Genomic DNA, 16,916 nt, shown 5'->3' with positions numbered 1-16,916 from the left:
TCAGTGCTGAACTTTCCCTCACCTACCAGCCCTTCTGCAAATTGGATTTCAGTCTCTCAGCTCTGATCTGGCCTGATCTGCCATTAATTAAGGAGCAGGATTTTCAGCTGGTGTATTTAAAGCTGCTCCTTCTTGCACCCCATGTAGTCACAGGTGTGGCAGGAATGGCATTCACAGTGTGAGCCCTGGTGGTGGCTGCCATCAGTGGTGTCCCAGCTCAGTGTTGGTAGATGCTGAGGCTGATCCTTAGTGCTTTGGTTGTGTGTGAATACTTTGCTATTTTATTACCCTCCAGTCACTTCTAGCTTGCTTTCTCCTGTGTTTCTGCTGATGGAAATACCTGTTTTATTGTAGTAAGAGTTTTGCTGAATTTGCTACTTCTTCTCATCACTTACACAGAGCTTTTCCATCAGTCTCTGTGTCTATTCAGTGAGAAGATGGGTCTGCTGCCAGTGAAAGTGGCCCATGTTCACTGTCCCCAGAGAAGCTGGCAGTATCTTTGGGAGACTGGCTCCCAGTGGTGCCTCTCTCCACAGCACTCAGAGACCAGCAATTGATCCAGAAGGATATCGTGGCTTTGTAGTCATGGTTGTGTGGCTTCGGTTTTGCTTCACTTGGCAAGTAAGCAGTGATCCCTGGAATTCTTGATCATGGAAGCCAAAAAGCAGATCCACAACATGAGACATTGAGACACCCTGCTAGATAAGGTGCACCTGCTGTTTCTGTCTTCCAGCAAGACTTTCTTCTGTGCCAATTCACCCACAAGACAGAGCTGATCTGTCAGCAGCCCTACTGATTTTTCCTGTTTCCATATCAGTTTTCACCCATGCTTGGGGATCACATCCTCTTCTTTCCCCTTGGTCCTACTACAGTGCTTCCTAACAGTGGCATTCCTTCTCAGAAGACATCTAATTCATCTCCAAACCCATGATCTCTTATGCAGCAGCATGAGACCTTCCAACCTCTTCTCAATTTGAGGGGGTCATTTTCCACTATTAGCAGCTGCAGTCGTAGGCTCTTTGCCAAGCCCAGATGCAGTTCCAGCAGCAGAAGGTTTGCTTTGCTGCTGCTGCTTGGAATTTGGCTGTGGCTTTGCTTCAGGGAAAACAGCTGTTTCAGGGAGTGTGGTCAGTGTATTGAATACACCAATCACATCTTATGTTCCTAAAATTTCAGTTTCTTCTAAAGTTAAATCAAATTCCTGACATCTCCATGAAATAATGCTGTTTGTGGTTTTTTTCCCAAATAATTGATGCCAACTGCTCCTTGAAACAGTACTTTTGTTGTTGTTTTGTACTGAATCCACTGTGAAGAAGGCTGAACTCTATATTCCTGGATTTCCAATATTCACTACAACTAGAGTATAAAAGAAAAAATCAAGAGAATAAAATATAAGAGATCTTTTGGGCACTGTGGTGTAGGAGTCCTGCTCATTGATATCCGTATACATTTAAAAACTATTCAGTTACTTTTGCGATTACTCTGGGTGGAGAAGGCAGTGTGTGATGTGTCTGCAGATTGGCCAGCATCTGCATGCAGTGGTGTGAGCGAGTCCATTGCAGAACCAAATCCTTTCTTTACTTGCATGTGCCACAACTCCTCTGATATCCCTTTTATTAAAGCCCAGCTGGTGGCAAATAGAAATTAAATCAACTGTGACAGCTCATTAGTGATATATACATCCCTCATTAGTGATATATATATCCAATGGTTGGACATCAGTCTAGTCCAGCTCCCAGGAAAGCATCTACATAATTTTTAGCAGTGTAAGCTGAAAGTCACCAAGTAACTGTTAATACAGCAACTGGCAGCGAGGGGACCAAGAGCCTTTCAAACAGAAAAATTCCACTTAATTTCCAAGTAGCACTTGCTTGGTAAAATTGCTTTCACCTCTATTTAGGTTCATCAAATGAAGATGCTTCTTTAGAGAGTATGCTGGGGAATTAATTGCAAGCCTAACAGTATCTCTCTGGAATATTTTCCTTGCAGACTAAGTCCAAAGTTTCCATTGCTTAATTTTACTGTATTCTGTTCCTGGTTCATCTCCTGATGCTGAATGTAGAATTCAAAAGAACCTTAACAGTTTTTTAAAATTTATTTTATAACAAAACCTACAACTATTTAAATAGAAATCAGGTGTTCTTCTAAATCACCCCATTTCCTGGAAAGGCTCCTATATTTGTACATTCAGAAAAAAACAGAATTACTTACTGTGGTTTCATGTGCAGATGGTGATGGAGGAGACAGAGTTAATAGTTTGGCCTTTGATTCATCTTTAAGTTTGCAAAGTCAGTGACAGACTTTTGTTCCTCTGTGCCAGTGCAAAATCAAAGTAGTGAGATGGACTTCAATAACTCTGGCTCCAGCTTATCATTAACTTCAAGGCATTTACTCCACACTTTAATCAGTCAATGAATGCATAATCTGACCCAGGAAGAGTCATGAAGTGTAACTCAGTGCCTGATTTCGTCCTGAGCCAATGCTGGTGGCAGAAGTACTTTCAAGAGTTTCGATAAAAGGTATTTCTTAGATAATGAACACTCCTACAGAAAGAAGCTTTATCAAATGTGGAATGAGTATGGTCTACCAAACATTTGCTTTCAACTTCTTCTGATCCTTTGTGAAGTAAAAAGTCTGATGAAGAGAGGGAGGGAGTTTTCCTCTTACGTGCCAGGTTACAGCATTTGGAAGCACTGGGTTTTGTGTCACCCCCGTGTTCTGTGGGTGGAGAAGGGGATGCTGGAAACACTCCTCAGCTCACTGAGGGTCTTTGAGAAGGAGAGAGAAAATTACTCTTTTATTATAAGGTTTGCCAAATGATCTCTGAGAAAATGTGATATCATTCATATGCGTTGCCAAGCTGGAGAGATGCCGTGCATCTTGGCAGTCATCTGGAGCTAACATATAATTCCTTTGGGTTGGTATGGGCTTTATCAGAAACAGCTCCATATGCAGTATTTACATAACTGTGGTGGAGTGTGAGAATAAACACAGCTGTGGCATTGCCCTAAATATTTCAGTTCAGTGGGGAATTAAGGGAACTTTATCACTGAACTGCAGATAAACAGAAGTCAGTAAGAGGTGGTCAGTTTAGCCAAGGAACAAATCAAAACTATAATGGCTAGACTGCTGGAAACATTTAAGTGCCTTAGTCTTGGAGTTTAGTAAGGTCACTGCTATTTTTTTCTTTTCAGAAAGTATGGAAATGCCATCAGTCAGCTGCTATACAGAAATCATCATCCAATTGGACTGGTGAATCAAAGCAGCGTGGGCTGAAAGGCAGAAAAGGAAAGAGTTTATAGGGATGCAGCACTTTCAGCATCTGATTGCAGTCAGAGCCCATGGGTTTCCAGGAAGATTTAAAGTTTCTTTTAGTATCTCCATCCCACTTGACTGTGTAGACAGGAGTCCTGGGTTTTTGGTGGAAATCCGCAAGCTCAGTTTCCTGAGGTTTTCTAGTCCAGATCTTACAGCAGCTCCCAGTAGCAAAATTCAGACAGTTGAGGATTTAGACTTTAGGGTGTGCAAATAAAAGTTAGCCTACGTAGCAGCTTGCTAAGGAATGATGCTTGCAGATGTATTTCTGGGAGTGGAGAAGTGCTGTGAATAAAAAGAATCATTTTCAATGGGTTAAAGCAGCATGTATTCCTGTTTGGAACTAAATTTTGAGAAGTGTAGTAGTATTGTCCAGTCATCTTGTTACCAGCCCAGTGAACAAGGAAGACTTTCTGCAATTGTTAGTACATCACCATCAAATTTTGGTGACTGGCAAGCATTCCCAAACTAGCTCTATTGGAAGTCACTAAAGGATGAGTGTTTTTGCAAGCATGGCTCAGTACGTGTGTATGTGTATGTATACTAGAATTTAGACTTTGATATCACATTTGAATATGTAGATATTAGAAAGAATATGCATGGTTTAGAACCCCTTAAACAGAGCTGTTAACAACTGTCTAAATGTTCATTATTTTAGAACTCTTGTACAAATACTTAAATAGTCACCATCAAGAAAAATACACTTTGATGAAGGCCCAAGTACTAAAATGCTTGTTTGTATGTTAATCCACTTTTTTGAAGGAAGAATTTACAAATTGGAAGTAAACAAGTTGCCATTTGGAGAGCTTTGGAAGCTATTTCAGCTCTCAATCATTTAAGTCAAAACCTGCTACAACTCTAACATGAAGAAATCACACAAGTTTGCTGCTGTTCCTTTGCAACTGCAAAAGCAGCACTTTCTTCTGACTCTTCAGAGTCTGTGTTCAGCACTTTGTTTACTGCATGATGTGCAGTGAGTTTGTAGGTGGAAGTCCCCATGTGGAAACCACATGCTTTATAAAGAGCATTGTTTCACACAATCTATACGGTGTGTCAACATTTTTCAAATGCAGTACAGTACTGCTGTGTTGTCCAAATAATTTTTGTTTTTAAAATAAGTATTAAAATGGAAGACAGAGGACTGAAAATCCTGATTGCTGCTCCTAGCCTGTTCCCTGCCTTGTCTGGGTTCTTCACTTTTCTACTTTTTTGTTGGCGAAATGAGGATGCTGTCACTGACCTCATTTGTCAAATGCTGTAAGATCACCTGCCAAAAACTCTTCTTTAAGTAATTAGCAACATTTCACTGATTACCACAATGTATTTTGAAAATCCAGGCCTGTCTAGTTTGTTTTTGGTGGTGACTGCCTACAAGAACACACTCCAACTCCAGAGTGACAGTGGGACTCAGCAGTGGGAGAGCTGTGTTTGTGATGGAAAGACAGACACAGCACAGCACAGCATGGTAACTGTGCATGATGGAATGGTCAGTGGACACAAATGGCTAAATCCTAACCATGAAGGAGATGGCTGTTTCTAGAAGTTCAGAAAAAATGAGAGTGTGATTTGGCATGTGCCTATCTATAAATAGAGTTTTCTAGTTCACAAGACTGCCATCATGTATCAAGGAATTTTGCTTTGGTATTTGAAACTGAAAATTTGGTGCATCCTGGAGTGGCTAAATAAGAACATTAATTTTCAGATAGTGCTGAACTGCAGCAGCTTTACTGAGGAAACACGCATTACTGTGTTGGCTCGCTGCTTCCTGAAAAATTAAGCCACTTCTTAAGCTATCCAGTGATTTAAGACCCTGAACAGTTCAGCTGCTGAGTTTGGAAAATCATGACCTTTTCTATATTTAGAACAGTGTCCACGTGGAAACCTCCCCTTCTCAAAATGGACAAACATGAAACCAGGGATCCTTCCTCTCTGAGCCACAGAGAGCTGTGCATATCGAGTCACCCTCTGTTCTGGATTCTGCTCTAGTTTAACCAAATAATTAAAACCTCTTAATTGTTAGTTGAGCTCCAAATTGCTGGATTTTGTAATTGCACAACAAATATTTGCATTACAGCACTGTTTTGAACTTCAACCTGAATAAATTCCACTGAACTAATTAATTTTCTGCTGCAGAAAGGAGTCATTGTGTGTCCCAGAGGCTGGGCAGCCCTGCACAGGACAGAAGTACATGCTTAGGCTCAGATCCCAGGTCGAATTTGGGAGGGTAACATTCAGGACTGTCACTGTACTTTTATAATAAAAAAGCACAAATGTGATGCAGAGTTGAGAGATGGGCAATGACCAGGGCTTTGTTTCACAATTGCCACATAAAGAAAAACAGGCTATTACTTTGTGGGTTATTTAACAGATGTTCAAGTAGAATGGCCCACAAAGCTGTAAAGAGCACACTAAGCCCCACTAATAACTAATAACTTCACTAAGAACAGAGCTGAAATAGCTGCAGCTGCCTGTCAAAGCACTTTTGCTGTTGTTGTTAGCAAAGGTGTTGGCCCAGGTCCCATTACCACAATGAACAGGATTCATTTTCCTGAAAACTCTGTTCAGTTGTACTTTTCAAACCACAGTGGAAACCCACAGGATGGTCCAGTAGGAATGTTTTATTTGAAACGAAACTCATTTCCTTCTACAGGAGTTTGAAAATCTGTAAAAGGTGCCTGCCAGCAGCAATCATATGGTTGTTGTTAGCACTTTCTTGTTGCCACTTGTTAGCAGGATCTAAATGGAGCATTGAGGATGCTGGTAACTCCCAGAGAAGGCCAGTTCTGCTAGATCTGTATTAATGTGTAGTGATATCACTGAAACCACAGAACAATCCTAGGAAAATTCCTCTCTTTGGGATGAGGATGATTTTTATTTATCTCTGCATGTATAAAATAAACACACTGAAAATCTCTGTGCCTTGATAACCAGCGAAGGATGGCAGCAGCTTATCCCTGGCTTCTCCATAGCCATCTTCCATGCAGTTTGCAGTTCTGGACAGTGTCCATGTCAGTGAATGTTCCTCTTGCCTTTATATTTGAAACTCCTATTGACATGCTGTATGTGGGATTGCATCAGCACTGGCAAGTCCCCTTCTCAAGGATGTTACCATAATGCCAGTACAGACCTGGCTTCAGTTAACATCCTACTCTATTCAGGTGTTGTAAAGGTAAGTTTTTAGTGCTAGGTCTCAATATTAGTATCCTTTTTAAATCATTGCATTCACTAAACAAGGTAATAAATTTAGCTGCCTGTTAGTATATGAGTGAACATAATGTTTTTCCCCCCATTTTTCTAGAATTATTGAAGTTCATTCACCTGATGCCAAGCACACCGTGGTGCTCAGGAGTAAGGATTCAGCTACAGCCCAGGCCTGGTTCAATGCCATCCACTCCAGTGTCAATGAGCTCATCCCCAGGGTGATTGCAGAGATCAGAGACCAGCTGGGTAAAACAGGGATTGCTGGAAGTCGAGAGATTAGGCATCTAGGCTGGCTTGCAGAAAAGGTAATGAAAACATTCTTATTTTAATTTCTAATCTCTCTGTCTCTTGTTCTCTGTTCCTGAATTCAGCCTTGTCTGGAAGTAGAGAGACTAAATCAGATTCTGGGGTTTGATTTACCTTTCTTTGAAGACCTTTATTTTCTTAACATGCCAATTTTTGTGCTTTAAAAAAACAAGCAGAAAACTATAACCTCCCCACAGTCTTTGCTTCTACGTATCAATTATCAAAGACTTTCCTGGGAGATCAAAAAGTCTCATGTCAAGTTCAAGGATGGGACATGAGTCACAAAAAATGATACCAGCCCTTGAGTTCACCTGCTGTTACAACTCCAGTCATGTATAGGAGTTGTCACCTTCCTACTCCCAGCTTGGGAAGTACCTACTTACTTGGTCCATGTGCCACCCCTCTGCTGTGGTTGGCCTCTGGAGCTGGGCATCATCTGGAGCTTCCCATAAAGGCTGGGAGCTTGTTCTTTAATTGTAATCCTGCTTTTGAGATGAGCAGCCTATCAGGCTGAGTTTGAAATTGCAGCTCTTGCCCATCTTTCAAAGTTTGAGTCTTAAAATGTTTTATGCACAGAGAAAACCTGGTTCAGTTTGAGAGTAGTTTGGGATCTGTTGACCTGTGGAAAGACAATCCATGAATGCACAGGGGTGGTATCAGTATTAGATGATCTGATTTTAAATCAGTGGTCTCAGAATTCATTTTAGGCACTGTACCAACTGATAAGTGTGGATTTGCTACGGTAGCAGTGTTAGAATTGTGCCTAGAAGTAATTCCCATCCATCTATTGCCTGGGCAGCCATTCAGAGCATCTCTGTCCCTCCAGCTGGGGTGTGTGGAGAAATGGCCACTGTGTTCACACTGCCCTGTGCATCCAGCACAGATGTGGAGAACTGACTGCAACTGCCCTAAAAAAGCAATGCATGTTTTATCTCTTTTTGGGATTTTGTAAATGAAAATATGGAAGCCACAGGCACAGATGCCATACTTCTATCTAGTGTTCTTTAAGAAGTCACACCATTAATTTTTAGCAAAACATGAGTCTCTCTACGCCACTTGCAGTGACAAAAAGATTGCAAAGCCTTTCAGGCAGATTTTGTATCTTTTCCTGCTCACAGAGTGGGGACAACAGCACAACTCTTTAGCTTAGTGCTGTAGAAAATGTAAAAGTTTTGGGGAATAATTTGGGATTAAAACACCAAAGGATTGGTAAGTAAATTTTAGCAGTATTAAACTATACAGCCATAGGATCTTTAATCTTGTTTCCCTTTTTCTATTTCTATAAACTTATATAAAGCTGAACATAAAGGGCTTTTCCTGTTGCAAAATGGTTTCCTCTGAAGGGGTAACTGCTCTGTAGTGGATCACAGAGATCTTGTAAGTATAATATTCACAGGTCATCTTAAGTGGACACATGGCTTCTGGTTTATGAATTACAGTTAGTACACAATATCCCATTCACGTGCTTCTCTCTTTCTCCTTTTCTTTTTTTCTTTTTATTTTCCTTTTCCCCTTATGGTCTGAAATCTTATTTTGTGTTACTCGGTATATGGACCATTTTGAGGTCCTTCTAAATTTAGTGGTGAAACTTATTTTGCTTTTGTTAGGGGCAGGCTGTGGCTCTGTGCATGTTCCAGTGTATTTATGGTGGCTGTTACCACGAATTAGCCTTGAGAGATTTGCCTTGAGAGAGTGACATTGTTACTGAAAAGGCAACTTGTTTATTTTTCACTAAAAACCATCCAGAACTGTGCAGTAGTAACAGTGTGATGTCAAAAGTTCACACCTTTTTCTCATGTTGGAAACCTGTTGAAAAGTAGAGAAAATCCCAAAATGTGGCAAAATGGCAAAATGTGAAGTGAAATTCTTTTTATTTTCTTACTGGACTGTGGGCTGTAAAGGCTGGATGAAAGAGTTAACCTGCATATGTTGTGTATGCCAGTTGTTTATTTACTGTTGCAGAGAAGGTGTTCAAGGCAGCTGAGGGAGGTGCTCACCACAGATGCTCCTTGTGAAAAACCTGGGTTTGTTAGTGGGAAGAGGTTAAATTCTGCAGTGATTTGGGAAAGTCCCTGTGAATACAATGTGGTTGTTTGATTCTGCCTGGATGCCAGGTGCCCACCAAAGCCACTGTATCATTCCCCCTCTTCATCTGGACAGGAGAGAGAAAACAAAAGGCTTATGAGTTAAGGGCAGGGAAATATAACTCACCAATTACCATCATAGGCTAAAAAGAATCGACTTGGGGAAAAATTAATTGAATTTATTACCAAACAAACCAGGGTAGGGTAATGAGAAAATAAAACCAAATCTTAAAAAACCCTTTCCCCTGCCCCTCCCTTCTTCCCTTACTGGTGATGTTCTCTACCTGTCTCCCCTCCCTGTTGCACAAGTGGGTGGGAATGGGGTTGTGGTCAGTTCATCACCTTGTCTGTGCTGCTCCTTCCTCCTCAGGGGAGGATTCCTCACACTGCTCCCCTGTCCCAGGGTGGGGTCCCTCCCATAGGACCAATCCTCCAGGAACTTTTCCAAGATGAGTCCTTCCCATGGGCAGCAGTTCCTCACCAAGTTCTCCAGCATGGATCCCCTGCAGCATCACAGGTCCTGCCTGCTCCAGGGTGGGCATCTCTCTCCACAGGGCCACCACTCCTGCCAGGAGCCAGCTCCAGCATGGGCTTCCCACAGGGTCACAAAACCATCTTAGACTGTAACTTTTGAGACAGCTTTTATGGCATCATATTATGTTACTTACATAGCATATCCTTAAAGTCAATTCTCAGTAAAATGGGAAGACAGTGAGCTGAATGCCTCTGCTTGTTTGGGGAATGCAAAATGTAATCCCATAGAAATTTCACTGTAATTTGCTGTGATTACTCTCTGCTTCAATTAAGCTATTTCCTGGTTTGAATTTTTTTATATGACTCTGCTCTAAACTTAGCTCTAAACTTTTCAACCTACATGACACTACAAAAATAGATTCATTAGGGGAGCCTCCCTCAGGTGGGTAACATTAAAATAAATAGTAGGTTATCTAAGACACTAAGCCATTGCATGCTAACAAGATTCTACCACCTTAACTGAACTTCCCGGTGAAGAAAGAACTAAACTTGTGCTCTTCGACTTGAAACTTCTGTCTTGTGGGTGAATCCACCTTCAGGTTCCTGGTGGGCAGTGAGGGTGTTTGCTGGTAAATAGAGAGCTCTGCATCACTTTAAGAAAGCAAATGTTCTCTGTGGCCTTCTTATAGGCAAGGAGAAAAACAGCCAGAAGCAATCATTAGAGATGCCATCTTCTCTCTGTTATTGAGGAAGTAGCCTTGTCCTGACCTTGGCCTTATGAGGAAGTTTTCTAAAGCTGCCCAAGGATTAGGGAGTTGTATTAGTCACCAGCATCCTAAAACTTCTCTGTAACTAAGAGAAATACCAAGTGCTGGTTTGTAATGAAGTGTGTGCACACCTCATCACTTTGTGTTTCCTGTATTTGTCTTTTCATTTCAGCAAGACCTGAAGTTGTGCAAAGCACAAGGGAATAGTTACATGTATGTTTTAATCTTTTCAATGTGCCTTTTCATAATGTTCTCTGTAGAGATATTTTTAGCAACCAATTAAAAAAATAGACGTTAGTAATGTCATCTAAATTGAGGAGCTTTTCCAAATGTGTATTGTTTCTGCTCTTCCAGAAACACTTTCAATCCTTGTAGAAATGTCTTCTCCAGCTTCCCCCCTGCCTTTTTTTAATACTTTTGCACATCTCATGACTTACAGAAGAGCTGAAACAGGCATGGCCGCTCTTCTTCTTACGTTTACCCACCCACCACTGAGTTCCTTCATGAGGAGCTAATTCTGCTCTGAAGAGCTAAAACACTGAGGAAATGGTAGTTTATTTTATCACTCTGTAATGTCTGCTCCAATTGACCAAAATATTGTTGGCAAAAGCTTTATCTAATTTTTTTCTTCGTTAATGCAAACACAAAAGGGTGTTCTGGCAAAAGGGATTTTGTGAAGGTAGCTTTTGCCAGTTCAGTCAACCACACAAGCAGAATCATGGCTGGCTTCAGGGGCAACTGAAACTGCAGCCAGGCGCCAGCCTCAGCTGGGTCAGTTAAGAAAAAAAAAAAAAAAAAAAAAAAAAAAAAAGGAAAATTAAATGAAACCCTGTGCTGTTACATCTCTCTCTATCCTCTCTGTGCCAGTGATACTTTTCTTGTAGGCTTGGAAGAAAGAAAAAGCGCTTCTGCAGCCAGAGACTGTTCTCCTTTCCGGATGTCAAATGTCTTACAGGCAGTGGACTTCTTAAAATTATCTCAAAGCTCCTTTGAGAAACTTTGAAATAGGAATTGCTGCAAGTTGTCTTTTAGAATGTTAATTTTTGAAGCTGCAGAAGTGACCTTGTGGGCTTTTCTCACTAGATCTTAAGCCCAGCACTTGGTTCCTGTTCACACTGCTCTGCCTGAGCAGGGCGAGGGTGTTGCTGCTCCCACCAATCTGGTGTGGGTTTCAGAGGGAAGAAAAGACCTGAGGGGAAATAACCAAAGCAGCGTGGTGAACCAGAGTTGTTTTTCAGCTCCTGACACTATCTCTGAAATGAAAAGTGTGTTAATATATTGCAGGCTGTTCAGTCTCCTGAAACCTTAGATAACCATATCATTGTGTTAGTGCTGAAGTGCAAGGCATGTCACAGCAGAGTGATCGCCAGTATCGAGCTGTATATTGCAGTATTACATTTATCTCCCTGCTCTCACTCTAATTCAGAGGAGCTAGTGATAACAGGAAAATTGTGAGACATCCAAGCTGTCCAAACAAGATTTAGGCAAATGACATGAGAGTGTATTTGAGGTTATTTTTCTTCCCCAGTATGAAATGAAAATGTTACCATTTCCTTAGGAAGCACGTTCACAGGTTAGCAAAATAAGTAGACAGCAATAGAGCCATGTTGTTTTTCTCAGCACAGACAAATGAGTTTTCAAAGAAATTGAGATCTTTAGTTAAAAAAATTTACATAATTTCCAAATTGTAAAAGCGAGCTGAAAATGTCTTTGCACAAGAAAACCACCAGCCCACCACGCAGTTAAACATTTCACCATTATTTAACATTATGTGTCTGATGTTATCTGATCTTATTTATGTCTGACTTTAACCACCTTCCTATGAAGCACAGCATCTGCTAGGCAGCATTAAAAAAATGTGGCATGGCTGTGTCTGTGGTTGCAGCAGCCACTGTTCCCCTTAGCACTCCCAGCTCTTCCATCATGGTGGTGGCAGTTCTGGTAGAAAAGTCATTGCTTTTGGAGGGACACCATTAATTTTCTGCAGGTTTTGTGACAGAGGCAAATCCCAGTGTAAGGCAAGTAGTGAGAACCTGTGGCAAGGAGGAGGGGATTGGGTAGCTGCTGCTTCCTTAGGCAGTGTGTCACTGTTTCTCTGGGGTGGCTGCCTCATCAGGCTGCACAGTCTGAACCAGCAGCATTTTCAGGAATAAAATCCACATTATACTAATCCCCAGGTCTCTCTTCTGTGCCTGGAAAGTACCTGTACATGTTTAGGCTGAGCCTACAGCAAGCTTTGGGTTATACTGTGTGTTAACCCAGTACAAATCAATATGTGATTTAACCAGATAAATAAACTGCTAGAAAAATGGGTGTTTGCTAAAAAAAACTATTACTGAAATGCCTAACTTATTTGCAAGGGATTTGCATACAAGTTTGGAAATACTACCCACCTATAATATCCAGGAAGAAGAACAAGGCAGTTTGGTCCTGCTCTCCTGTTTTTTGTGGTTAAAGAAGGATGCAATTTCTCATATTGATAATATACATCTGGTCACAATCTTAAAATTGATCTGACATTTTAGAGATTACACATACCTCAAATGGAAAACTTTCTCTGTGTCCTAAATTAGAAATTGCACTTTTAAATGCCAGCTAATGACTTGCTGTGGAGAACTTATATCCAAATGAAGAATCCTGGTTTTGCCCTGTGTCACTTAACCTTGCAGCTTATTAATTCCAGAACTTATTTGTTTGCTGTGTAAAACACTAGAACAGAGTTCTTAATTACATTAACAGTCTTCATTATCTGGGATAACGATCAGCCTGTTCTTAGGAAAGACGTAAACCTGAAATAGCATGAAGAGTAATTTCCTCTTCAAGCTTCAGTGAGGTTCCTCCACAGGCCATTTTTACCAGCAGCGACATCGTTCTCTCCTTGCTTTCAGTGCCTTCAGTAAATGGTTGCATTAAGGAAAACTCAGGCTGAAAACAGCCTTTTCATTCATTCTACTGTTTTAAAGTCTCTGCCAGTCTTTATCTGTAACACACATGCTATTTCTCCCCATGCCAATGAGAGACAAGCAAATAATAAAATTAAGTGAAGTGCTCACTGCAAGGGGACTGGAAAGAAGAAAAGGTATAAGCAAATAATGAAAAATTATAGAAATATGGTGGTAAATGCATGAAGGACCTGAAATCGAAAGTCTGTATTTCTGCAGTACAGTTGTTGTAGTGAAGGAAAATCCCTGTATCAGATAATTATGGAGCACAGTTAAATAGCGAGTGAGCACTGTTGTGCCTGTGGCAGCCTTCAGGTATTAAATTACTCTTGCAGAAGTTGAGCTGCAGTGTGAACTGGGCCCTGCATATCCCCATACCCTTCCCATGAGGGCTGCATTAGTTCTGGTCAGATCTCAGCAGAGGTAATCACATCCTTCCCACTCTCCCTCTGCCTCAGCTGTCTTTGCAGATCTCTTAGCTTTCTCCATAAAATACAGCATGTGTCTATCACTGTTCCCATGAACCCCAGGAATGATGAGAAAGTTCCTTTTTATAATCATTCCTCTCCATAGAGTTTTATTTAACTCCTCCCTCCCTGCGTCAGCAAGAATTCTGAGCCCGAGGTGTGGCTGCTGCCCTGTCAGCTGTGCCTGCCTGCACAAGCAGGGGACACCAACCACAGGCAGGATCCACATGGCTCTGCTGTGACAGGGAGCTCTGCAGATGTCTGGTCAGCAAACCTGGATAGAGTTTGAGAGGGGAAATGCTGAGCTGTGGCTTGAAAGGAGGGAGAGGATGCTGAAAGCAAACAGGGAGTTCAGTGCCTTCCTGAGGTGTGGGAGATGTTTCTCTTGGTTTCTCCAACAGAAAACGGTGGTAGCTGTGGGACCACATCCTAGTGTGGTCTGGAGCACATCCTGATGTGGTCCTGAGCACTGGCTACTTTGCACAGTGTGTGTGCAATGGCATGAATAGTTAACTCTTTATTCTAGATAACCCAAACTGGAACTGCTATTCAGCTGGGTTGGATTTTGCTGCACGAGGAGCTTTCTAAATTTTGGTAGATGAGGTATTTTCTTCCTAGATTTTGCTAAATTTTCAGAATGTTGGGCCTTTCTATCTTTTGCCTTGCCAGCCACAGTTGATCTGTCCAAAGGGGTCCAGCTCCCCTTGTGCATGTGCTGGACATCTCACCTTTTGGGGCTGCACAGGTTTGAAACCCTCATGTTTGAACATATTTGCAATACAGTTCATTTGAAAAAAAAGACCAGCAAAGATACAGGTGTGATGTGAAGGAAGACTTTGATCCCCCTCCTTCAGAAGCTGGGAAAAGGGTTCCTTTTTACTCTCAGCCTCTGACAGAAAATACTGCAAGACAGATAGTAAAGGAATTGGAGGCAGTGATGCTCTTTGATATTCAAACGTGATTTAAATGCAACATGAACCTCCTTAATAAAACACGTTGCATGAGGGAGCAGAAACCTCTACTGAACCCATATCCTGTCAGTAGAGAGTGACCTTCCTAATTATTTTGAATGCTTAAGTGCCAAAACAACTGATCTGCTTCTGCCCCAGCACGTTTCTGCTTCCTCTCACTGGTGCAAGCAGGGTGCCAGCAGAGGTGGGTTAGGAAGGGGAAGTGCCTGTTCTTGCCCAGCTGTGGGATGCAAGGTGGGAGAAATCAGACCAGCACCATGGTTGAGGAAGGTGTGGAGCTCATCTTGGGTGCTTGGAGATGCTGTGGTTATTCAGGGTGAAGAAGCTGCCATTAAGGCAGTGGTTTGGGGCAAACTCAGCTGAAACAAAGAGCAAGGCAGATGCAGTCTGAGCAATAGGAACGCCCTGAGCAGTGACCCGAACAGAGCTGAGGACACCGTTCAGCCCCTGGATCCCACTTCACTTCTATGGGCCAAGCAGACTTAACCTTACATCCCCAGGGCTGATCCACCCTGGGTACACAGCCGTGCAATGTGGGGGTGCTGGCAAACACTGTTTTGCAAGAGCTATGCCCTTGCACTCTGTCTGTTTGCTCATTTGTCTGCATTTTTCTGCTTGCAGGCTGCATGTTAGAAGCTTGAAAAGAAAGGGATTGTCTGTCTTAGAGAATCCTGGATTTTTGGGCATTAAGTTCCCATCAAGCTGCATTTTCTCTCTTCAAAGTTACCTGGTTCTCATTTACTGGTGTTGTCTCCTGAAGTTAAAAATCACCTTCAGGGGAATGGAGGGGCCCGTTAGGGGAGTGTTGACCTTCAGGCTTTGCCCAGTATGAATTCCTCTCACCTCAGTCATCGTTTCTTTGTTTTTTTTCTGGCATAACAATACTCCTATTTCAGCTTTTTGATTAATGGCATGAATAAATAGATCAGAAAGCAGCAGAACTGGCCATAGAAAAGCCTCTTTTCTCTGCAGCCTTTCTCCCTGCAGGTCCTTCAGCTGATCCCCAGAGAAAACTTCTGGCAAAAGTAGAGCTGTTAGTAAAAATACCCTAATTTAAAGGGAAACATTTAGATTTTTTCCTTGTAATTTTGCATATTATTGCCCCATCGTGCTTACCCACTCAGCTTGCAGTGAGAGGAGTGCTGTCTCTACCCACCAGTGCTTTTAGGACAGATGAGCTGGTTAATGTTGGAGGGCTGTTGTGGAAGAGCAGAGTATCACTGCTGGTACGAGCAGGAGAATACATGCCTTGAAAACTGTTTTGCCAAACAACTGTTAACAGAGAAAAATAAACAGATTTTCTAAATATATCTTGAGGAGAAGTTGTGTTCTCTGTTGGAAAGACGAATTGACCTTTAGAAGAATAAGAGAGTTTTAAAAGAACAGTGAAGAGGGAAAAGTTATATGGGTTACAATTTTCGGTGTGGCAAGACGCTCAGTGCCTACTCTACAAATCCAGTTCAATTTTAATGCTCAACCTCTGTTTATGTAATAAATTCCTAAGCTATTAATACCAGCCTTTTACCTTATTATCGAATCTTGTAAAAATAAAATTATACTTCATAATCCCATGAGAACTCTTAAAAAAATGTGCCATTAGACAATTATATTGCAACACAGCAACTCTGTAGACTTCAAGGAAGTATTTCTCATACAGTCTAATTGTTGTATCAATAGTATTTTCAACACCCTTCGTTACCGAGGAAGAAAGAACATGCTGATACCATATGTAAAATAGCATATTTTGAAATTGTGATTTCAGGGCTTGAATGTGGTAAAAGTGCTTGAGTATGAGTGAAATCCTTGTAAGAACTGCACTTGAAACAAATCCACAATTGAAAAGGTTTCATGTATCATTCTTCTTCTCTCTCACTCTTAAATTGATGATTGTTTTATTTTAGTTATTTTAAGATGGGAAATGTTTTGACAACGGAGTTTTAACATTAAAGAAAATATTGCTGATTAAAAAAATTCTTTTATTCCCTTTACTCCAGATTCTTCAGTTCCAAAGACTTATTCCTGCCTGCAGAATTACCCTCTCTTCTTAAGTGGACAGTAATTGATAGTGCACATCCCGATAATTAGTCTAAAGAGTCTCCTAAACCCCAAGCCCCACAGCTATCTTTAAGCTCCACATTGTCTTTACTGTAACGTAAATAAAAGCTTTAGAAAACGACTGAAAATAAATTTGATAGCAAGGGAGCCTTGCTGTCCTCTCCAAGGGGTTTCCTCTACTCCTTTTTAATGAGGCCCATATTAGTTGTCATTTGTACCTTCCCTGATGAATAGTTTGGGAGAAAAGCTTTCTCCGTGCACAGCGAAATCTGTGCCAAATTGCTGACCTTTGCTTTTGGTGAGACCTCATTTGAGTCTTAGTCCCAAGCCCAAA

At 41.4% G+C, this 16,916-nt stretch overlaps 1 protein-coding gene across 1 annotated transcript in view; it reads left to right on the top strand.

Annotated features, from left to right (window-relative positions):
* Positions 1-16,916, top strand: part of SNTB1 (syntrophin beta 1) — a 110,887-nt gene that overhangs the window by 63,041 nt on the left and 30,930 nt on the right. Inside the window, exon 3 of the mRNA XM_014870125.2 lies at positions 6,614-6,821. Within this exon, the coding sequence (XP_014725611.1) occupies positions 6,614-6,821 (208 nt within the window). The remainder of the gene's footprint in view (positions 1-6,613; positions 6,822-16,916) is intronic.

Source organism: Sturnus vulgaris, chromosome 1 (genome assembly GCF_052056855.1).
Source record: "Sturnus vulgaris isolate bStuVul1 chromosome 1, bStuVul1.hap1, whole genome shotgun sequence".
NCBI lineage: Eukaryota > Metazoa > Chordata > Aves > Passeriformes > Sturnidae > Sturnus > Sturnus vulgaris.
Note: the sequence above shows the minus strand (reverse complement) of the source record. Positions and strands in the feature narration are given on the sequence as shown.